The following is a 24,741-nucleotide window of genomic DNA, read 5'->3' on the forward strand; positions in this document are numbered from 1 at the left end:
TTCTCCTTGTTTTAAGATCCAAGGGGTTTGGATCTGTATTCACCAGGGAATTGGTGAAAGGTTTCTCAAGGCTTCCAGGGAAGGGAATTAGCTTTGGGAATGGTGGCAGCGGACCAGATCTAAGCTGGTAGTTAAGCTTAGAAGTCTTCATGCAGGCCCCCACATTTGTACCCTAAAGTTCAAAGTGGGGAACCAACCTTGACACCTTCTTTGAAAGGTTTATTGGCCAAGTGGATGGGGGGGGGAGGAAGCTGTAGGCATGATATAGCTTGATTTTAATAAGGCTTTTGACACAGTCCCATATGACAATCTCACAGGCAAACCAGGGAAATATGATCTAGATGAAATTACTATAAAATGAGTGCATAACTGGTTGAAAAACTGTATTCAGAGTAATTAATAATGATTTACTGTCAAACTGGGAGGACGTATCTAATGGCGTCCAGCAGGGGTCAGTCATGGGTGTGGAACTATTCAATGTTTTCATTAATGACTTAGACATGGAGTATGCTTATAAAATGTGTGGATAACAACAAATGGGGAGGAGTTGCAAGCACTTTGGAGGACAGGATTAGAATTCAAAATGACCTTGACAAATTGGAGAATTGGTATGAAATCAACAAGATGAAATTCAATAAAGGTAAGTGCAAAGTACTTCACTTATGAAGAAAAAACTCAAATACACAATTACAAAATGGGGACTAACTGGCTAGGTGGTAGTACTGCTGAAAGATCTTGGGGTTATAGTAGATCACAAACTGAATATGAGTTAACAATATGATGCAGTTGCGAAAAAGGCTAATGTCATTCTGGGGTGTATTAACAGGAGTGTTGTATGTGAAACACTCCTGTTAATACACCCCAGAATGACATTGGCCTTTGTAATTATGTTGCTCTATTTGGCACTGGTGAGGCCTCAGCTGGAGTGCTGTGTCCAGTTCTGGGCACCACACTTCAGGAAAGATGTGGACAAACTGGAGAAAGTCCAGAGGAGAGCAACAAAAATGATAAAAGGTTTAAAAAAACCTGACCTAAGAGGAATGGTTAAAAAAACCTGCTCATGTTTAGTCTTGTAAAAAGACTGAGGGAGGACCTGATAACAGTCTTCAAATATGTTAAAGGCTGTTACAAAAAGGACAGTGATCAATTGTTCTCCATGTCCACGGAAGGTAGGAAAAATAGTAATTGGCCTAATCTGCAGCAAGGAAAATTTAAGATAAGTATTAGGAAAATCTTTCTAATTGTAAGGGAAGTTAAGCACTGGAATAGGCTTCCAAGAGAGGTTGTGGAATCCCTGTCCTTGGAGCTTTTTAGGAACAGGTTAGACAAACACCTATCAGGGATGGTCTAGGTTTATTTAGTCATGCCTAAGGCAAGGGGGGCGGGCGGGCCTTGAGGACCTCTCAAGGTCCCTTCCAGCCCTACATTTCTATGATTCTATAGTGACTTTAGCACAGCTGATCTTGTGAGCGACTGTCAGACTCAGACTCAACTGCAACAAAATCAGCCTAGGTAGATCTTCCTCTGAAGACGACACGCAGAGAGCTTTTAGTTTCCTACAGGAATTTAAATATGTTGAATGTGTAGTTCTACATAATCATAATATCTTCAATCAGATGATTGACTCATAATTTAGATATCACCCAATTATCTGAGTGTGTGTAGTTTTCTCTAAAAAACAAACAAAAACAAAAAAAACACACACCCCACAGCATCCAAGCAATTCTGAATATCTTCAGTACATGTGGAGTTACAGACAAGTCAGCCTAGCATTCATCCCACACCTCACACACAATTCATGTCACTTTTGGAATCCAAGATTACTAAAATAGTCTATTTTACTTAAATAGTCAGAGGCATATGGGGAAGGTCCTTGCCCAGAGGACTTGCCCTCATGAAGACATGGCTCCTACAATCTCACCTGTTTTGCAGCAGCTGATGCCAAAGCATTCTGTTTCAGGTAGAGAGGAGCTGCCACATTCCACAGTTTTTCCTGGAGGGCCTACAAAAGAAACCCATGGAATATTGATAAATATCCAACACGATAATTTAAGAGTGAAAATGAAGTTATATTCTTGTGCTAACAGGGCTTGGGAACAACACAGGAAGAGAGAGTGGTTTTTTTGTCTCCCAGACAACCCCTCCTTGCTGCTCAAAAGGCAGCACTCACAGTTTCTTCATTTCTGGAGAATGTGTCGGCCTGATGCAGGGGTGCCTTTAAAAATATGAGCAAAATAGAAAATAGAGGAATCTGAAAACTCCATAAAATAAAATCAAGTAAACAAATACACCTTATCCCCACCATAGGTTTCACATGTAAAAGCTATACTCCAAGTATGAATTTATTAGCTACTTGCCAGAATAGCTTTAGTATAAAGTATTCTTTAAAAGATACAGGATATGGATATTGGGAAAACAAGAAACACTCCCCTATCCTGGATGATCACCACTTTCTCAGACCGAGATCAGGAACTCATCATGTTTCAGGCAAGCATAACAGCCTGTTCTCAGAAGCTCATGGACCCAGTAATATTCTAGGACACCTCTGTAGGCAGCTCCATCCCCACCAAAAAACAATGGAGAAGATTTAGTGAGTTACTAAGACTACTGGATAATCACAGCTACTGACACTGGTACCAAAGTATCTATTGTTTTCTGATGATTTGTGACAGAATCAGCAAGGGAGATCCACTGCCATGCTCCACCCCCTACACTGTCCACCTCTCCCACCCAGTCTTCCCTTCCATATGACTGCACAGCAACACCCTGGGAGCCAAGGTTCAGAACATGCAGGGTGTTCACTATCTGCACCAGCTCTTAAAATCCTGGTCCACCAGCCCCATGCACAAGGAAACAGCTTTAGTTCTACGTCTGAGACCTCTTGATCCCAGAGAGGTTGGGAAGGGGCAGGATTTGCTCCTAAGTGCTTCTGTTCTGTCACAGAAAATACTTTAGTGGAGTGTTAATTTCCTAATGGGAGGGGCTGACGTGGCACTGGAGGGGTCTCACTTTCCAATCTGTTTAAGATTTTAAATTGTATGGTCTTTCCAGGTATTATGAAATCATGAGTAGTTTAGAAAGATCGCTGCCTTTTCCCTCACCTGAGCCAACCTTCAAGTAGAATCCACCCACCTCCTACAAAAAAGAACTTATTTTTGCCAGGGGGTCACGGTAGCATATCCCCTTCTCCAATGTAAATAGGTTCACGTCAATCACCCCCCTGGAGGAGAGGGACTGTCAAGGTAACTCCCAAGCCCTGATTCTCTGCATGGGCAGCACATACTGCTTCTGCAAAAAGCTGCTGTCCCAACTATTGACTAGTGCATTGAGTTGTATCTGCTTATATGTAATACTTTCTTTGAGTTGCAAATTTACTTGAAGATTTGCCTGGCCTAACATTGAGAGAAGCCAAATGGCAAATTCACACAGAGCAAAGAATGATTTTTTTCCCATTTTTATAACCATCCTCTATTTTACTAGGCAATACAGTTATTTTTTTAGAAGAGAATCATTTGCAAATCATTCATGCTTTGCACTTTTATAGTAGATATTCAAAGCATGTACATACATTAAATTAATCTTCACAACATCCCTGGAAGCTAGGTAAGTACAGTAACTCCTCACTTAATGCTGTAGTTATGTTCCTGAAAAATGGTACTTTAAGCGAAACAATGTTAAGTGAATCCAATTTCCCCATAAGATGTAATGTAAATAGGAGGGGTTAGGTTCCAGGGAAATTTTTTTCGCCAGACAAAAGACTATATTTTTAATATATCACACATGATATAAGTTTTAAACAAACAATTTAATACTGTACACAGCAATGATGATTGTGAAGCTTGGTTGAGGTAGTGGAGTCTGGGATATTTCCCAGGGAATGCCTTGCTGCTAAATGATTAACTAGCATGAATGGAGGGAGGAGACACAACATGGCAGAGACACACACACACCATGTGAGAGAGAGATGCGCATTTCCCCTTTAAGTACGCTGACACCACTCTAAGTACATTGCCTTTTTAAGTAGATCAGCAAGTTGAGACAGCAGCTGCTGCCAGCAAGCTCCCTCCGTCCTGAGCTCTGTCGTGTCCCTCCTCCCCCCGCTCTGTGGAAATGGGGTACAGGAGTGGGGAGGAAGGAGCAGGGGAAGGGGGACACCCTGACATTAGCACCCCTCTCCCCACACCCCTCTACACAGCAAGCAGGAGGCTCCTGGGAGCAGCTCCAAGGCAGAGGGTAGGAGCAGCACACGGCAGTGGGGGGAGGGACACCTGAACTGCCTGGCAATTGATAGCCTGCTGGGCGGCTGCCACACAGGGAACTTAGGGGGGCTGCCGGTCCACCCTGGTTCCAAGCCCCCACCACCAGCTCCAACGGGCTGCTCTTCCTGCAAGCAGTGGACAAAGCAAGCAGCTGCCAAACAAAGTTATAAGGGAGCATTGCGCAACTTTAAACGAGCATGTTCTCTAATTGATCAGCAAGCTAACAACGAAACAATGTTAACCAGGACAACGTTAAGTGAGGAGTTACTGTATTATTCCTGTTTTATAGATGAAGAAATGAGGCAGAGAATTTAAGTTCTGCTCTATGCTAAGAAACTGACCTTCTGCTGACAACGGTTGTCCTAGTGGATGAAAACAGTTTACCTGCTATTGGGACTGTTTCCAATATGATAACAGAGAGCACAACGAAGACTCTGCTCCAAGTCTTAGGAATCTTTTCTGCATAGTACTGAAAATAGTTTTGTTCCATCAGCAGGCAAACTACTTTCAGCACCAGTTCCGCTAGAACCATTACCAAAGACCATCGTCAACAAAGGGTCAGTGATCCTGTCTCCACTGGGATTTCAAGCCAGTGTAGCTGCACTGTGCAAACCCCTTGTGTAGACAAAGTTTCCCCTGGTGCATGGTTTAGATCAGTGGAGCCACATCGGTGGCTGAAATCACAGTATAAACAAGGTCTAATTGATTTGCCTAAAGGCACAGAGGGGAAGCAGTGTCAGAGCTGGGCTAAAAACTGTAGCCCTTAGAGCCAGCTTAGCCTTGATTTTACCTAGCAGCAACTCAAGGAACCTACAGGCCTGCATATTGTAAAACACTGGCTTAAGCAAATTAGCATAAATGAAGCATAGGCCTATGACCTTTTGCATAGATAAAGTGGCCCAACAGTCACCTTAGATTTTGGGGAACTAGCTTGCTTAAGAGAAAAGTTGGCATAAAATGAGATGAGGCAACCCTAAGAATACGGAACTGATACTAAGCTTGGATATTTTAGGATAGGATCGTTGGTAGATATTTAACCACAAACTTGCTTTAGCAATATGGTAATGAGCATATAGGGATTAATATGCTAGCCTACCAGGTAAAGGAACCCCACTATTATGAGGGCAAGGAAGTTGGATATGGACAGAGGAGACTGGGTACTTATATGAATATTCATGGTGCAACCCTGGCTCTATATAAGCAAGAACCCACATGAAGAGGAAGCTAGCCCTCCACCCTTCAATATTTTAGTGCTATAATCTATCACCTATCTTCAAGCATTAGGGATCCAGTCCATCGGACCCATTTGGCATGCCAGAAACAGGGCTTGTCCTTTGTCTCTTACCACTTTCTTGGAGATCTGGTGGTATGCGTATATAAGCCTGTGAACATATGCTATACAAGAGATAACATTTAAGATCTCTCTAATACTCTATTAATGCTATTGCTTTGGGGCTTTCCTTTCTCTAGTAACTGTATTAATAAAGATGGTTAAGGTTGTGTTTTGCTGTGTGTGTGAGTGCCCTGGCCATACACCCCAGAGTTCCCTATAAGATACTGAACTTGTCAATTTTGATTCTGTTGTATCTGATTCTGGGAACCCTAGTACACTCCTCTCATTAAATGAGTCCCACTGGCAACCATTACAGGATCAGGCTACAAAACCCAAGAGCCCTTTACTTCCAGTCCTGTGCTCAGAGCACCATTGGATCCACGATTTCACATAAATCACTTTTCCTAAAGCAGACTTCATAAGTGGTTAGACTCACTAGCACACATGAAATATGGTAAGTGCAAGATTTGCCCAGCACTGCGCTGGCAAACACACACAGCCAATTACAACATGATTCTAGGCCCTAGGAACACAGATGAAGCCTAACCTTGATGAGGAGCAGCTGACACCGAAGGTAAGTTGCGGAGAAGTCTGCCACCCCTGCCAGTTCTGACTGAAGTTCTCCAAGCCTCTGAAGGTCACTGGAGAAAATAAGAGAAAATGCAAAATTCAGATACCTTAAACCACCACCATAAAGCACTGTAAAAATGTCAATTTTAACACATTCCAAATCCTGCAACAGTGGCAAGGCCGAAGTTAACTATTACTGTATTTTACCTCTGCCCACCCCTATAACCACCCCATTAACAGCAGCAAAACATGCATGGCAGAGCAGCCTGCACCTGGGGACCTGTTTTAGCTTCTCTCTCCTTCTTGTAGGCTGATATGAGCAGCAGTTAATCTGTCATCCTGCATTACTCTGCATCCCTATGGGAACCATACAGCATGGTGGCTCCAGATTTACCGCAAACACTCCAGATGTTTGTAGAGCAGCAAACAACCAACTTGTATTAAACTGCTGGGAAATCTTTCTTCTGATGCTAGCTAGAAGGGATAGCTTAGAACATACTGGATTCATATAGCCAATTATATTTGGAACACAGCTGCATTTCTGAAATACAACTTATTTTGTAAGTCTGATGCAGGGGTCGACAACCTTTCAGAAGTGGTGTGTCGAGTCTTCATTTATTCACTCTAATTTAAGGTTTTGCGTGCCAGTAATACATTTTAATGTTTTTAGAAGGTCTCTCTCTATAAGTCCATATTATATAACTAAACGATTGTTGTACGTAAAGTAAATAAGGTTTTTTAAATGTTTAAGAAGCTTCATTTAAAATTAAATTAAAATGCAGAGCGCCCCAGACCGGTGGCCAGGACCCGGGCAGTGTGAGTGCCACTGAAAATCAGCTCGCATGCCACTTTTGGCACACGTGCCATAAGTTGCCTACCCCTGGCTGATGTATAGTTTACAAGAGCCGGTTACAGCTCTTGTAACAGGTAATTGCTCAAATACCAGTAGAGCAATCAGCCACACCCATGCCTAGATTATGCTGACAGGGCAAACTAAGGGCACATCTACAACACATTTTGTTTAGATAAACTGGGGTGTAAATTTACCCCATACAAGCCTACCATGCACTAAATGTCAGCGTGGACACTGCTAATGTGCATAACAGTTCATTAGTGCACTTTAATCTACTCTTGTTTCAAAGTGGGATAGATCAAAGCACATTAAATGAACTTTTAGAGTGCGTCAGCAGGATCCTCAGGGACACTTAGTGTGTGGAAGATTCACACCCCAGCTTGCTGTGAATTAAATGTTTGTGTAAACAAACCCTAACTGAATATGCAGAGTTTTACTACTCCAGTTTGTGTGGAATTTTAAACAAAATCTGGGTTTCTATTAAAAAAAGAAATCTTATCTTCAGTTCTGTAGAAATCAGAGATACAAAATACAGAGTCCGCCTTCTAATTTTTCATTCTGCATTTTGCTTTGTAATTTAGTCTTTCCAGTTTTTTTTTTTTTTAAATCATTGTGTTGGTTTCTTGCATCCCCCTGCTGTAGGTATGTCTGTGCAAAGGGTCTGAAAGAATCCCGATCTTTGTACCCAGAGAAGCTACTTCCTAATCAGAGGGGCAGCTTCTTCCTTAGATGCAATTGCAAGAAAGCCAATTTGGGGTTTACACAGCCAGTCAAGTTCACCCTTCTCCTTGGGAAGGGAGGGGTAAAAGGAGAAGAACTGCAGACTCCTTACTGCCCAGTCATCATGTCACGCTCAATTTGTCCCCAACATCCTAATGGGAGGAGAGGGAGCTCTTCCCTGGCTAATAATCAGCCAAATAACTAGAAGACCATCTTCAAAGCTTCTGTGGTTGACAATTCCATAATTATTTCTGTATAAACATTATTAAGCCTCCACACCCTTGCAAGGTAAGCATGATCCCCACTGTACAGATAGAGAAACTGAGGCAGAGATATCAGAGATGTTAAGTGACTGGCTCAAAAACCTGTGATACCTCCACTCTCAGTCATGTGCTCTAAGCACTAGGGAATACCACCTCACTGGGCTGAAAGGAAAATTGCTTCCCCAGCTACCAGTAATTACAAGAAAGGAGGAAGCCTACTGCTAGGAACTCTTTCTACCCCTCCCCACCCAACAGTCAAGGTAGCAGCATCTTGTCCACCCCCAAAAATTGTTTCAATATATTTTAAAAAGCACAGAAGTCCCTCCCTCCCTCCCAAAAAAGCCAAAGGGCAAGGAGTTTAGTACAGTCCTTGGACTGCAGTACTGCCTGTAGTCGCAGAAGAAAGGCAGATATAGAGATAATTTACATGAATTCCCAATGCACAGCTATGCTGTCTCCCGATTAAGCTGTCTCTTTGCACAAGCTGCACATGTGGCCCTCTGCCACATACACACGCCAGAAGTGCGTCTTGTCGCCAGCTTAGGGAAGCATTCACAGCTCCTATGAGCTTTCCATAGCTGTTTTGTGCTTCAGAGATTTCAGATGTTCTGCTAAGAAATCACCTGCATACAGCCACAACATTTAGTTCCTAAAACATTCCCAAGACAATTTTTATTGTGTGTGCAGTAGTTTCTGAACAGCTGGGGACCAGAAACGCATCATCCACCTTTCACACTCATGTTTTAAATAATGAATACCACATAGTTGATTCCTTACAGTGAGTAGCTGTAAAGGTGATTTATGGCTACAAGTACAGCAAAGGTAAGTTGGGAGAGAAAATAAACCTGTATGGAATGCTGCATCCACATTTGAGATCTTTTTCATTGCATTGTCCAGTACTTTCCTGCCACTCAACTAAGGATCCTTTTCCTGTCCAGGAGACAAGGCACACGGGAAAAAATTCTTTCCAAGTCTTTTGTTCATGCAAATCAATCAACCAGTAGATGAATTGGAAATGGAAAAGGCAGCACAAAACCTTCATTTAAAAGCCATACTGAATCCTTATCTATACAAAGCAGACTGTGGTGCATAATAACGTTGCCTATTTGGGGGAAAATCTCTCCTGTGAATTTAGTATGGGTGAAAAGGACCAGACTATTTGACGATTGGGACTGGTGGGCAGAACCCACCAAACAGTGGAAATCTATACCCTCCAGTGAGTGAGGGGTCACAGAACTCAGAAATCAATGGAGTATAGGGGACAAAAATTGAACAAAAGGGAACAGGTGTGCAAGTCACAGGGTCAAAATGAGTGATCCAGAGTGGGCCACCAAGCAAAGAACCCATGGATATTATTGACCATCCTAGAGACAAAAGTCCTATTTATCCCCTGCCTGCAGAGCCAGATTAACTCTCCTGTGGGCCCAGGGCTATTAGATTTTGTGGGGCCCCTGGGGGTTTGGAGTGGGCTCAGGGCTGGGGTGCGGGAGGGGTACAGCTCCAGCTGGAGGGGGGGGGCTCTGGGTTGGGGCCAGGGCTCAGACAGGGGGTTAGGGTGCAGTAGGAGGTTCAGGGTGCAGGCTCTGGGTGGGAGTTTGGAGGCAGGAGGGGCCTCAGGGCTGGGACAGGGGGTTGTGGTGCAGGAGGTGGCTCTGAGCTGGGGTGGGAGTGCAGGAGGGGGGTGCGGGGTGCACGCTCCAGCTAGGAGGCGCTTACCTCGGGTGGCTCCTGGTCAGCAGTGCAGCAAGGCTAAGGCAGGATTCCTGCCTGCCCTGGCTCCGCGCTGCTCTGCTCCCTGAGGTGACTGGCATGTCCGGCCCCTAGGCAGAGGGGCCAGGCCGTTCTGCACGATGCACACTGCCCGTGCCTGCAAGCACCGCCCCCGCAACTCCCATTGGCTGCGGTACCTAGCCAAAGGGAGCTGCAGAGCCGGTGCTAGGGGCAGCGCGTAGAGATTCCCTGAACACCCCTCGCCTAGAGGCCACAGGGGCACATCGGTGAGCCGGTGCTTGCAGCTCCAGCCCAGGGGGGCGCTGAGGCTCGGGGACTGGTGTCCAGCGGCACGGAGACATGCCGCGGGCTGGATGAAAAGCAGCAGCGGGCCGCATCCGGCCCATGGGCCTGCGAGGCCCCCCCTTAGCCTGAGACCCAGGGCTGCAGCCCCTAAAGCCCCTGCATTAATCTGGCCCTGCCTGTCTGTGCTGCTCCTGTTCTGTGAAGTGCAAGTTTCCCCAACGTTATCCTGTCCTGGAAGGACCTCCTCTCTAAATACAAGATGGCAGTTCTCTCTACATGCCTGTTAAAGCTATGGCCCCTATTGAGACTGTCACAGGTGTCAACTGCAACTGAACAGAAATAGGTCTGGAACCACCCATTTCACTTCATATGGGCCTAATCTTGTTCACAACATTCTCTTCAGAAGGTTCAGTCTAAGAGCCCAAACTGGGAACTGAAACAACATCTAGAACCACAGTAGACATTTCAGAAAGCTGGGAATTATAACAATTCTCCTGACAATGATTAATAATAATACTTAGCTCTTATTTTCACCACTAGATCTCAAAACACTTAAAAGTACACAGCCTTACCGAATGGTGAATTCAAGCAGCTCCTGTGTGCTCTGTGGGTCTAAGTGCTGAAGGTTGTAAACTCTCTCAAGACTCTGCTGCAGGAACTGCTGGGAAGGATCTTCATGAGGGGTAACACTGGGGGAAACAGGGGAGGATACTAGTTTTCTACCTGGCAACTGAGCAAAAAGGAAAAACAACAAACAAAAACAAAAAAGCTAAATCAAGATGACAAAACTCACTTGGTCACAATTTTGTGTGTCACCATTTAAACAAGAATTCTACAAAGTGGGAACTACAACATACTTTTCTAATTCAGAATTTGCATCAACACCTTCAGTTTCACATCTTCATTATACAAACACTTTGCAGTTCTAGAGACCCCGCCCCATCCAAGGATCTCAATGCACTCTACCATTAAACTTCAACCCCTGAGAAGGCGGCATCCCCATCTATAAAACGGGGATAGTGACACACAGTGCTGTTAAAGTGTCTTTGCCAAGATCACACACGGTGAAATTCTCCACCATGTAGAGGGGGCACACTAGGCCAATGGGGTATGGGGGCATACAGCTTGACGGGACAATCCTACCCATAAGTACAGGGCTTAAGTGGAACTGATGTCAAGCAGGGGCCTTGTTGCAGGTCCTCTGCAAAGGGGTGAATTTCACCCAGGTGCTGCAGAGCAGTGAAAAGAACTAAGGAGTCCTGCCTCCTAGTCACCTTTTCTATCCTCTAGATTATACTCGTCTCTTTTATATGGAAAAATAAGTTGATTATTCTCTCAGACACCCCAAAATATAACAAAATCCACACTGTAATGAGTTAATATTTCATTACACACACTTCACAAATACAGCAGCATTCACCCCCCTGAGGGAAAACCAGTCTTCTGAAAACAAAAAGTTACACCAGTGGCGAGTGAACAATGTTCTCATTAAATATTCACAGCGACCGAGAGAATGATTGGTTACCCCAAAAACAACTTACTCTCAATGGAGGGACAAGATGAGAGAGACTGTCACGAAGATAGGCGTAGTGTCTGAAAGTATGATCCGAGAACAGCGCTGGCATTGTTGGGCAAGTTTTAGCAGCATTAAAAATGAGAACCAGAACAGCAATATCTATTGAAGTGGGATGTTAAGGAAAAAATGGTCATTTTCAGATCCTCCTGGGTTGCAAGTTAAAGAAACATTGGACACTTCCTTTGCTGGAGATTATTTATAAAGTTCTGTACAACAGGAGAAGAATGTGGAGCAAAAAATCAAAACAGCTCTCTGCCTAGATACTAGGTACACCTCTACCCCGATATAACACGACCCGATATAACACAAATTTGGATATAACGCGGTAAAGCAGTGCTCCGGGGAGGGGAGGCTGCGCACTCCAGCGGATCAAAGCAAGTTCGATATAACGTGGTTTCACCTATAATGCGGTAAGATTTTTTGGCTCCCGAGGACAGCGTTATATCGGGATAGAGGTGTACTACATTACAGTATGCTCCACTGACAGACTGGTGCAAGGACACCACCAGCATCAACCAGTTATAGTTAGGAAGTAATCTGAAGAAGATTTTGTAAACTAACATATTTTGGACTGGAGTAAGAGAAACAATTTAACTCAAATGGAGTCCTCTTTACTCAACTTTCTCCAAGCCTTTACTCAAAAGGACAAATGTATTCAATTAATTGCATTAGCCATCTGGTTAGGTGTAAACCCCTCCTTGCATTCAATTCAGATTCTCTTCAATTCCTAAAAGGGTTTATTCTAGTTATATTTGCACAGGAAGCTCTGGTGGACGGTGCACGAGACAGAAACTATACTTCACAGAAGTAGAGAGGGGAGAGAGTAGTTCCAGTGTAACTGTTCTCAGGCATTTTAAACAAAATTGTGTGTGCGCGATTACAGAGATGAGCAGTGAGGAGAATGAACAGAAGAAAAATATAATTTTAAATTTCTATAGCACCTTCCTTTGCCAACGATGATGATTATGACGATAACACTTAGCACATACAGTGCTTTAGATGTCCCAGTGCAAACATTAACTTATTCAAGATTTAGGAGAAAAACCAAAGTGCCCCACAAACTATAAACTTATATTTCCATTATAATTTAGCCACTTCTGGAGTGAAAGACAGCAGTCAACCAGAACTGCAGAACAGTGGAAGAAGGGGAAGTTTTAGTTAAAAGCTCCATGGCACACCCTCCGCTCACTGAAAGGGCTAACGGATCTTTAAGGTTCATGCAGACTTTGATCTTTAAAGGACTTATCTGTCAGACACACACACAACAAATTGCAAGGTACCTAGTTTATTCACCTCAGAGGGAAAAAGGACTAATTTGATCCTGCTGGCATTTGAACTAGGCAACAGTTCTTCCAAAACCTGACCCCACCATTGGATGGGTAATAAAACAGAGTAGAACAATGGACACTGAAATAGCTGAAGTAATATCTTTTATCGGACCAACTTCTGTTGGTGAGAGAGAGAGAGAGACGCTTTCCAGCTTACACACAGCTCTTCTTCAGGTCTGGGACACTAATTAACCTGAAAGCTTGTCTCTCACACCAACAGAAGTTGCTCCAATAAAAGATTATCATCACCCACCTTGTCTCTCTAATACCCTGGGACCAGCATGGCTACACCAACACTGCATACTGAAATAGCTGTAAGAGTTTACATCTGAAGCAGTATAATTATCTGATTATTACAAAAATACGTATAATTATTCTACCAAGTCAGCAAGGACTTTTTGTCAGACAGGAAAAAAAAAAGGATACAGGCTGGGTCGTCCATGTCAGGTTCTGGGGTGTCAAAAAACGGATGTGTACTCAGCAGCTCTGGGACCAGTGGAAGCACCAGAGTAGGATGCCTGCAGCCCAGGAACTTTAAGCACCTGAAAATACACAGGTTAAGAACATTTCTGAGTAAAGGAAGATTTAACAAAACAGTGGTGTTATTAATACTATTTCATATTTATATTACAATAGCCCCGAGAGGCCCCAATCAGAATCAGGGCCCCAGAGAGTTAGGCACTGCGCATACACATCCAATGACAGTCTGAAGAACTAACAGTCGTAGTTTTGCTGCACCCCATCAAATGCTAATGAAACTGAAAATATAGCTTGAAAAACATAATTAGAAAAAAGAAGGAGCAACAATTAACACAGTCTACTTAAATTGTAATCACTTTGGGAGTAGGAACCTGTCTTGCTGCAAAATACCAAACACACTTTGGGGTGCTATGTTACAAAAATTAATAACCATGCCACCTTTACCAATCTTTTCTTTTCTTTTTTGTTAAATATCCAGAATATGCTGTAAGAGGCTTTTAGAAAAAGCAGTTTAAAATAAATGCTTCTAAGCGTCAAAAAAAAGTTCAATTTGAATCCACATTTTCTATAGTAATAACTTGCTTGTTGCTTCTCATTTTAAACAATGAGAAGCATACTCTCTTGGGTATTGTACATGAAAATCAACGTTTGCTATGGAGCTCAAGTAGAACCCTCCCCACGCCCAAAACCACAGTGTGCCCATAAACAATATAGCTGTCAACTGGTATAATAGGATCCAAAAAACAAGGTAACAAAGCCAATATTTAGTAGAATCTTTTACGTAACCAGAAATATATGGTTTAGTAGAGGTTAGTTTTAGGTTGAACTAAACTGTACTGGAAACCATGTGAATACTTTAAAGTGGTTGTTTATAATTTGGTCACTAGGATGGTCCTTAGTGAGATTCTCCTTTATGCAAGCAGACAAGCACATATGCAGGTACAAAAAACAGTTACCCTCTTGTAACTGTTGTTCTTCAAGATGTGTTCACATCCATTCCAATCAGATGTGTGCGCATTGCGTGCACGGTCTTCAGAAAGTTTTCCCTTAGCAGCTCCCATCTGGTCAGCTGTGGAGCCCCCTGGAGTGGCGCCTTCATAGCGCTCAATATTTGACCCTGCCGACCTGGCCCCTCCTCAGTTCCTTCTTGCTGGCTACTCCGACAGAGGGGTAGGAGGGTGGGTATTGGAACGGACATGGGCAACATCTCAAAAAACAGCAGTTACGAGAAGGTGAGTAATCGTTTTGTCTTCTTCGAGTGCTTGTTCGTGTCAATTCCAATCAGGTGACTCCCAAGCTCTACACTGGAAGTGGGGTTGGAGTTAAGGAATCGCTGATTGGAGCACCGCTCTGACGAATGCTGCATCATCTCTGGCATGCTGGGTAATAGCATAATGAGAGGTGAACATATGCACCGAGGACCACGTTGCTGCCCTGCAAATTTCTTGTATCGGGACTTGGGCCAGGAATGCCCCTGATGAGGCCTGTGCCCTCGTGGAACGTGCCGTAAGTGCCGGGGCTGGGATCTTGACCAGCTCGTAGCATGTGCAGATACAGGATGTGATCCAGGAAGATATTCTTTGAGATGAAACCGGGAGTCCTTTCATCCGGTCTGCTACCGCTATGAACAGCTGGTTTGACTTCCTGAACGGCTTAGTGCACTAGATGTAGAATGCTAGCGCTTGCCGAATGTCCAATGAGTGTAGCCTCTGCTCATGGCTACTGGCATGAGGCTTAGGATAGAAGACAGGTAGAAAAATGTCTTGGCTAGTATGAAAGAGTGACACTACCTTGGGAAGAAAGGCTGGGTGAGGCCTGAGTTGCACCTTATCCTTGTGGAAGACAGTGTAGGGTGGCTCACAGGTAAGGGCCTTTAGCTCTGACACCCTCCTAGCTGATGTGATGGCCACCAGGACGGCTACCTTCCACGATAGATAGAGAAGGGAGCAAGTCACTATTGACTCTACCCCCCTGGCGGTGGGCGGGATTGAGGCAAGGGTCTGCCAGAGAGTCTTAATATTGCTCTGGATAATTTTTATTAGTGCCAGAGCTACCCTGGACGGTCCCTCTGGCCGTGGGTCCTGTGGTCAATTGGGGGAGGGCCCAAGGTTGAAGCTCCCACCACCGCTTCATCCGGGGACGAAGATGAGGAGGCCAGAGGTGGTACAGGATCCTCCTGACCCTCTGGCTCTCTGCCCTCCTCCCGTTCAGCGTCTGGGGCCCTGTGGCAACCGTAGCCGAGGTGGTAGTAGCCTGGCCTTGCAATGGGTCGTGCCTCGGAGGCGACCTGGGCTGGCTGTGGGGCTTGCGCCAAGGTCACCTCGGAACCACGGGGCGTAGGCCAGTTTTTGGCTATCTGGGATGGTCGGTGCTCCGAGGCCACTGAATGGGAGCCCCTGGAAAAGGAGCCCTGGGCCTGTGGTAAGCCCTGGGGGTCCAAAAAGGCCATTGTGCCGGAGGCTGCCACTGGGGGTTGCCATGCCATTGGCGCCTCCCTCCATCGCTTGTTGGATCTATGCCTGCTGCGACGGGAATAGTGCGAGTCACCATCTGAGTCCAAAGACATGGATCTCGACTGAGATGACCACGGTGACGCCACATAGTGCTACGCTGGGGACCTGCGCCATGTTCATCATGCAGGGGCCAGGTGTTGAGATGCCCGGGCCAGGGACTGAAACCGGGAATCCGGTGTTAGGGACTGGTGTCTTAGATCTGTTGCCGGGGAGCGGTGCCAGGGGTATGGTGCTAGTCCTCTCTCAGAGCCGGGGATCGCTGCTGCTCCCTCGTCGGTGCCAGGGAGCGTCGTGCCGCTGGTGCCGGGGAACCCTTCGTGGAGTCCGCTGCTGGAGAATGGTGACTTGTGGATGGCGATCTGCAGCGGTGCTGAGGCAAACGGCGCCGGGCCGGAGAGGGTGACTGCCGCATCATGGCCAGCTTGCCTCTAGATGGCCTCTGATCACTGGGGGCTGAGGAGCCGTCATCTCTATCAAGTCTCTGACAGCTTCAAAAGTGTCTGGGGTGGATAGTAACTCCAACTCCTCCACCTGGCACTGCCCATCCCGGGAGTCGCTGTGCACTGTACTCAACGGTCCATTCGTGGGAACCGAAGTCGATGGCGCCGACTCTTGTTGCCTAGACGCTGAGGGCACCTTCACAGGACACCCTGGTACCGCGTCTGCAGGTCCCGCTGTTTTCTGCGCCGTGGAGCACCCCGTCGGCTTGTCTACGCCACTTGTACAGCATCGGTGAATGTGAGTGGTGCCAGGTTGTCTGTGCCTCCTGCAGTGCCAGACAGCGCCGGTGCAGAGGGTCTCTTAGACTAAAGTCCTTCCTCGGCACCGTGTCACATACCGATGCCGGGGCACTCCGTATGGATGTGCTCGGTGCAGGGTCTTGGCAGTCCGCAGCAGACTGGGGACGAAGGGCGGATTCCATGAGCAACTGCTTCAATCGGAAATCTCGCTCCTTTTTAGTGCTGGGGTGGAAAGCCCTGCAGATCTTCCACCTATCTATCTGGTGTGTCTCCCCCAGACACTTCAGACATGAGTTGTGGGGGTCGCTCGTTGGCATAGGTTTGCTGCAGGTTCTGCAGGGTTTAAAGCATTGGGACCGTGGCACGCCCCGGGGCCTAAGGGGGGGGGGAGAAGGGTTGGGATACCCCACTCCCAAACCTCACTACATACAATATAAACACACTAACAACTAAGACTAACTACAACTAAACTAGGCTAAGCTAACTATATGAAAGAACGCTAAGGGAAGCTCTTGCTAGGCAAGCGACCACAGTTCCAATGACCGTCACTGGCAGTAAGAAGGAACTGAGGAGGGGCCGGGTCGGCTGGGTCATATACTGAGTGCCATGCAGGCGCCACTCCAGGGGGCTCCACAGCCGACCTGACGGGAACGGCAAAGGGAACTTTCCGACGACTGTGCACGCCGCGCGCCCACACCTGATTGGAATTGACATGAACAAGCGCTCGAAGAAGAATCTCTATTTCAGATGTCAGTGTGAAAAATGCTTAGTACCACTTCTGTTCAGAATATTTACAGGATAACAAGAAATCATACGAGTAGCAACTGTACCCCCCAGCTAAATATAACATTAACTGGATTTAGGGCTTGGTTATTAGAATAAATATGAAAGCTAAAAAAAGTGGACAAGAAGCATGTAGAAAAGCAATACTTACTTCCATATGGACTCTCTGTCAGTAGGATATTTGGTTAGGTTTTTCAGCAGCTCCACCAATGCAAGATGAATGCCTTCTTTAGTTGAGACATTGGTGCAGCACAGTAGTTCATGAAGTGCTTCCCGAATATCTCGGGAGGAATCCTAAAAACCAAGAGCTCTAACTATTAGCATGCACATGTATATTATGCATATATACATATATTTTAAATATGTTGATTTTTTTACTTGGCTTGTAGAATTAGTCCCATAGGTTCCCTAAATTCAATGGCTATTTCTAGTAGGTTACAGCAAAACCCAGAGGAACATCAGTCCAGCCCAACTGCTGCAGGCTCTGTTTCTTTTGAACTCAGCCAAGATGTCTCACTTACACATGCGCTGCCTTTCACGGATGAAAACTTTTCCACTCTTCACTCTCTCAAATGAAAATCAGTAGGAGTGGTAAATATACCAAACAGTATCCTCAGGCACAAAGTCTCTCGTAGATATTTAGAGGTGCTGGGTAATTATTGCCTGGCCAAGCAGATGATGGCTGAAAACTACATTTAGCCATTTAGGAAGAAGTGTTCCTTTATTCAGCATTTGAAGCTAGAGCCTGCAGGCCCTTAATCAGGCAAAATTCCCATTCAATTCAGTGGAAGAAATTATGCCCCAGGCAGCCTTAAATGGGTTTGCAAAGGTGTCACTGAAGGCCATATTCTGGCCTGCAAAATCTATTACTGGAGATGATGTATGGGATAAACAGAGCCAAGCATGGCTCTCAGTTCCTAGGTTGAGTTTTCCAGGCTGGCAGTCGGGGGGGGATCTTTTTAATTTTTGAACTGCACAAAGCTTAATATTGGAATCCAATGAGACAATAAATATAGAATCCCACAATGTCATTTTTGCAGTCACCTTTTAAGGCAGAAAAACACTTCAAGAGGCACTTTGCTGCCAGAAGTGTCACCTTTCACATACACCATAACATGGTGGTCCTATAGCTCTATTTATATATGTTTACTATTGTGCCATAGCTGAATTCCAATTTGAAAAATTACATTCTACCTGCCTAAAATACACTCTGTAGTTTCAAATGCACACATTATTCTTCCTCTTTACCAGTACTTATGCAGTGTTACTGTGTGCTGTTAAAAAGATTTTGTGTTCTGCTCCAGAGGTGGCTGCATTTCAGTGGTAGATTTTTTCTTCTTTTATTTACGATTTGCTGAACACCAACACCATGAGAAGAAACAGAAGCCCTGGTGTTAAGAATCTCAGTCTAACTAAACAAAGTGATCAAAGGGTGGAAGTATCACAGGGCTGTGCAGAATGTTCGGTGTTTGTCTTGTTTTTTTTTTTAAATAAAATAACACTGCTGAGCGGACAAAGCTTCACAAAGAAAGTGTGTTCTAAGGAGGGACTTGAGAGAGACAATGAAAACACCGCATGCAAGGTCAGGCATAGGGATTGCAAGGAAAGTATTAGCCAAAGTGCTCGGAAGCCCTTCAGGATCAGAGATGCTATATAAAGCATCAATTATCACATTTCAGCTGGCATAACATGAGTGATAAATCAGCGTAGAAATACAAACAACAAAAAAAGATGTTGGACTAAATTTTCAAACATGATTAGTGATTTTAGGTGCCTTGATTTTTGGGTATCCAACTTTAGCTTTTTTGACAGTTTAGACCATACTCTGTATCAGCATATATCTTGACTTTTCATACAAAAAATCAAAGGTAATAAATTCCAGGAGATCAAAGACAATGACCATGGGAAGCTCTTTCCAAAGATAACACTTACCTCCAAGACAGCTAGCACGGTATCGAGCTGGTCCTCTCGCAGCGTTATGTTGTTGGAGATTTTTCTCATCGTGTGTATCGACTGCAATCTTACCTCTTCGATCTCATCGTTAAACATGTCTACTAGAAAATCAAGACACTTCTCTGCAAAAGATGGTGAAGACTGAGCCAGCATACAGAGGGCCTCAACTGCAGCAATCCGAACCTCTGAAAGAAGGAAAAAAAATCTTATTTGGGGTTATTTTTAATACTGGTCAAAAGCTATATCACCTAGTGGCCAGACCTCAAGCTATGCAAGGGTAAGAATTTTGATAGGAGACCACTAAGGAAAATCTAGACACAGCTCTGGTGATTCAGTTAGGTATCATTCACTCCAGTTCTGAACAGCACAAGCTACCATTTGAAGTGACACTGAAGGTATTTTCAGGTGGGAAATAAAAAAAAGTTTATTATTAGAGAGCCATGACGTGTTTTGCAGGAGTAGGGGTTTGGATAATTACATTCTGCCTCCCTGTAGTCTTCCTGCCATTTCAATTGTCTAGAGTGTTCTTCACATCCTTCCTTCACTTGCTGTGTGGTTCTCTACAAACGTTACATTTCACCCCAGGGTGACTGTGTTTCAATAGCAGAAGAAGTGAACCCTGCAGTGGTTCTCAAACTGTGGGTTGGGATCCCAAAGTGGGTTGCGACCCCGTTTTAATTGGGTCGCCAGGGCTGGCTTAGACTTGCTGGGGTTCGGGGCCAAACCCCAAGCCTGAGGGCTCGGGTTACAGGCTCCCTGCCTGGGTCCCCCGGCCAGGGGAAGTGGGGCTTTGACTTTGCCCCTCCCCCGGGGTGACGGGGCTTGGGTGGCTCAGGCTTCGGTCCCACCTCATGGTCCTGTAGTAATTTTTGTTGTCAGAAGGGGGTCACGGTGCAATGAAGTTTGAGAACGCTTTATTTAGGGCTGTGTGATCTCTCAGAAGGGAAGAGGTACCATGTGAATGATTAATATGCATGTTATTGGAAAGACCTGAAGGGATAGCCAAACAGCCAACATGTATTCGTGCTGTAAAAAACACTGTAGGTATTTGAAGTACCTCCACATGTAATTCACTAAATGAAGGCAAAAGACTCTCATCTAGTTTCTGCAAGCTTTTGTGAATGGCGATCATAAAAACGACAGAACCAAATCTGACATGTTCTAAGATATTTCAATTTTTCATCCAAAAAAGCTCAGCTTCAAAAAACACTGAATTCTAACTTGCAAATGTAGCATGTTAGGCCTATTGTTCTTGAAAAACATGGTGTGATTCCTGATGCCTCTGATTAACTGGAAAAAATACTATCACAGAAAGATGTCTGCTTATTTATAGATCCTTTCCCCTCATCCACCAACCTACTCACTACAGTCAAGGCAGCAGAGATTAAAACACATTTCATTGATACTGCTCTGACAAGGCAGACTAAGATACAGATTAAAAATCAGTGCATGGGAAGGCTGCAATGCTGTGTATAAGGTGGGATTGTAGCCAGAAGCACTTAAAGTGCAGTAATGGTCAGAGGGGTGACTGTGTAAATAATTAATTTCCACATCAGTTCACCAGATCTGTGTGTATTCTAAGTCAATCATTCTTCATTGATAGAAATGCTACCTTTGGCAGAGTAAAAAATCTATGTGACAGCAAGTTGGATATTGTGGTATGGAAATCAGAATGGTTCCACGTGAAAAATCTTTATTATTAAGCCAGAAAGAACCAAGGTTATTTTTCACATCCCAGAAAGATTTTTACAGAAACATCACGTAATTTTAATTGCAAATTGAGCAAGCCTAATACAGAACTCATAGAGCAATGTGTTACAGAGTGATTTTACAGAGATACTTTTTAGAGCACACCCTGTACTTTCTAATGTCGCTCCATCCATGCGATAAATTTTAAAAGTAACAATCAACAATTACAGCTCATAGAAATTTTCATCTTCAAGGCACTTCACTAACATTAAGCCTCTCAATAGCCCCGTGGAGATACAAGGAGTAAGAATTATTCCCAATTCACAGATGGGGAAGCTGGGGCAGAGAGGTGAAGTGACCTTGGTGAGTCCCATCAACAAGGTCAGTGTCATTGTCATAGCCAAGTTTAGAACTTCCGGGCTTGGGTCCCAATGTTGTGCTCCAAACTACAGCTGGCCAACTCTGTTAAAACTATTTCCAGTGAGAGAGGACGAACATGCTTTAAATTGTTGTAAGATTAACGTAGTTTCCCCTTTCTCTAGACTCTAGAGAATCTGTCCATTTCTAGCAATTAAAGTTTCCAATTTAGGACCCAATCTAGCTTACTGAAGTCAATAAAAACACATCCAGTGGGAGCTGGAGCTGGTCCCTGAACAATAGAAGTAGACACTCTTTCCCCCACACATGTACCTAAATTAACTGCTTATAAAAAATGATTGATTTCAGGGTACCCTAATACAGAATGCTTTGCCTGTCCAAAGTGCTAAGATAACATTAATTCAGTCTTGCAAAGTCATGAATATTTACCATCTGGGAACAAAATCTACTTGCTCACCCTCACCGAGATGGTAATGAAAAAAAAAAAAAAAAAAAAAACCAACCAAAAAATAACCAACTTTTTTTTAAAAAAAAAAAAAAAAAAAAAAAAAAAAAAGATCTGTTCCAGGCAACATGAATTTTGGAAAGTTACATTATCCAGTCTGTTAGCAACTTTACATTCAAATCCTCCTTTCTTTGGCTGCCACATACAAAGTTAACACTCACCATACATTTCATCTTCCAGGCCATGAACAAAAGCCCCACAAGCTCCCGATTCAATCAAGTTCACAGCGCCTGTGTCTATTTCTTCTTTGGGTGCATCGTCTCCCCATTTTCTGCCACTTGAAAACTCCCCAGAGCTGTAAAGCTCTTTGGCTCGTTCATGTGCAGTGCGCTTCCGCTGTGAAAACAAATATTATGATTGATTACAACCCAGATGTATCATAAAGACTATTAAATTTTAAAGGAACTATTGGTGCATTAACTGACTTGCTCTGGTTCCATAACAAGGTTATAGCAAGAGGCTTCAACACGGATAGGAGGAAGAGATGTAATTGCGGAGAGACATGAAAGCTATCCTCCTCTTCTGTGAAAAATTACTCAATATTTTGTGCTTTGTTTTCACTGGGAAAAGAATTATATCTAACGTGGTTTAATTAACATATCGTTAAACACGATTCTTTGGTTACCCCTGTTAAATTGCAGTTAAGCCCTACCACTTTAACATGACTGTCTGTCTATATTAGATACTAACTAGCATTAAACCATGTGTTAATCAAAATGTCTGCACATTTCCTAACACACTTCATTTGCCCAGTGCAGACAAAGCCTTACGTTCACTTTCCATCCAATCAAGGATCTCAATACACTTTAAAAACATTAATGAATTTAGCCCCATCATCCTTGTGAGACACAGATGAGTTATCCCATTTTGTAGATGGAAAAATTGAGCCAAAGAGAAGAAGGATTTTGCCCAAGGTCACTATATGAATCAACTATAAAGTCAGGGTAAAACAAAAACAAAAAAACCCCAAGAGTCCCAATTCTAAGCATTAAGTTATTTGAAATGACTGCCAAGGCAATCCTGTAAGATCTTGTACTATAGCATGTTCCCAAAACTGGAACACAATCTTTCTGTTCACAATAAATAAGAGAGAAGCTCTAAAACAAGATGGTGTCAAGATGGCATGCTAATCCCACTCTCTCCTCAATGAAACCTCAACAGCCTCAGGAGTGATTTATTACAAGAACACAAAAGCTAATGAAGCAGTTTAGGCTTCATTTTCTGTTAGATTAAAGTCAACCTGTCACAATCAATCAACTCTCAATTGCCCTGAGGCATGGAAAAGATAAACAAGTATGTTTGACATTAACATACCTGTTGTGCAATTTGAGTATGCTAGGGGTGCGGGGGGGGGAAGACGACAAAATAATAAAAGACAAGGTTTATGTACCCTCAAATCTGACATCAGCTTCTTGTCAAGTGTCTGCTCCAAGAAATGGGAACTAACTTGCTGCATAGATCCCTGAAGAAAAAAACAAACAAAAACAAAAAACACATTATGTGAAGAACCAAGATGGTTATGAATGTAAGGCAATAGAATCTGCTAAGTGACACACCCCAGCACAGCGACCACTCATTTCTGTATTTCAAGGGGTTTATATAGTGCTCATCATTGCAGTATATAGGAGCTTTTAAGAGTTTATGAGTGTCCGCATATAAATTCATCACAACACCCCACTCTCTATCTATAGGTTTCAGAGTAGCAGACGTGTTAGTCTGTATCCGCAAAAAGAACAGGCGTACTTGTGGCACCTTAGAGACTAACAAATTATGCTCAAATAAATGTGTTAGTCTCTAAGGTGCCACAAGTACTCCTGTTCTCCATCTATTAGTTGGTCCTAGCTAGGGATCTAAAAACCTGGCTTTGAAGTTGGGGGCCATAAATGAGATTTTGGTTGTGCTGAGGAGTCCATTCCGCGCAGAGGAGGGAACAGCTGTGAATCCCCAGCTGGGAAGCTATTTTCTAATGGATCTGCATCTACACTAGCGCCACCTCTCCCCTCAAAACTGCCTTGAAATTTTGGCAGAAATCAATTGATCTAGACACTGACATCATACACAGTATCAACCAGCAAATCCAGTAAACAAAAGTCAGAACATTAATGCTCTCCTCACATCCTTCTTTCCCAAACATAGGCAAAAAAGGCAACATACTGTGACCTTCTACCAAGAGGACATAAGAATAACAAGGAAACTTACCAACAGTTTAGCAGCTTGCACTCTAACAACCCATGAGCCATCACTGACCATGTGACATATTTTTCCAAATGCATCATCAACTAAGCGAATTTCTTCATTGGAAGAAGGAATTGGTACAATGCTGAATAAGACAAAGGCACACAATATAAATCACTGTGCTGAGACTTTGCCATGAAGGATAACACATTTTATACAAAGGCCAATGACACAAACAGTGCTGTACTACTACTATATAACATAAGGAATCTTAGGAACAAAATAAAAAAAAAATGTCATCTAGTCCAACATGTCAACCCCCTTTTGGCTTATCAGGCTATAGGAATTTAATATACATAGCCTTTCAAACCACTACGTAAGGGACTTCTCTAAGACAAAACCTTCAGAACTAGCATGCTTATTCCCTTCCTGTATAACTTCTTAAATCAGTTTGCATACAGCACATACCTCTCAGGATACAGCTGACTGAGGACCCAGATCAACTGAACTGCAGCACTGCGTACCTGTTCATAATCATCTGAGAGCAGTTTGCAAGCCTGAAATGAAGGTTTCCAAATATTAATCTTAAACCCCTGCACCAGGTTTA

At 43.9% G+C, this 24,741-nt stretch overlaps 1 protein-coding gene across 4 annotated transcripts in view; it reads right to left on the reverse strand.

Moving 5' to 3' along the window:
- Nucleotides 1-24,741, reverse strand: part of INTS4 (integrator complex subunit 4) — a 54,378-nt gene that overhangs the window by 15,606 nt on the left and 14,031 nt on the right. For all 4 annotated transcript variants that reach the window (XM_026651672.2, XM_026651673.2, XM_026651671.2 and 1 more), the window contains 11 exons: nucleotides 24,603-24,691; nucleotides 24,159-24,279; nucleotides 23,350-23,421; nucleotides 22,121-22,295; nucleotides 19,367-19,572; nucleotides 17,586-17,728; nucleotides 13,345-13,460; nucleotides 11,556-11,689; nucleotides 10,587-10,744; nucleotides 6,140-6,233; nucleotides 1,922-2,002 (listed from right to left, as the gene is read on the reverse strand). In XM_026651672.2, coding sequence (XP_026507457.1) covers nucleotides 1,922-2,002; nucleotides 6,140-6,233; nucleotides 10,587-10,744; nucleotides 11,556-11,689; nucleotides 13,345-13,460; nucleotides 17,586-17,728; nucleotides 19,367-19,572; nucleotides 22,121-22,295; nucleotides 23,350-23,421; nucleotides 24,159-24,279; nucleotides 24,603-24,691 — 1,389 coding nt within the window. The remainder of the gene's footprint in view (nucleotides 1-1,921; nucleotides 2,003-6,139; nucleotides 6,234-10,586; nucleotides 10,745-11,555; nucleotides 11,690-13,344; nucleotides 13,461-17,585; nucleotides 17,729-19,366; nucleotides 19,573-22,120; nucleotides 22,296-23,349; nucleotides 23,422-24,158; nucleotides 24,280-24,602; nucleotides 24,692-24,741) is intronic.

Source organism: Terrapene carolina, unplaced genomic scaffold (assembly GCF_002925995.2).
Source record: "Terrapene carolina triunguis isolate 2854851 unplaced genomic scaffold, T_m_triunguis-2.0 Scaffold97, whole genome shotgun sequence".
Classification (NCBI taxonomy): domain Eukaryota; kingdom Metazoa; phylum Chordata; order Testudines; family Emydidae; genus Terrapene; species Terrapene triunguis.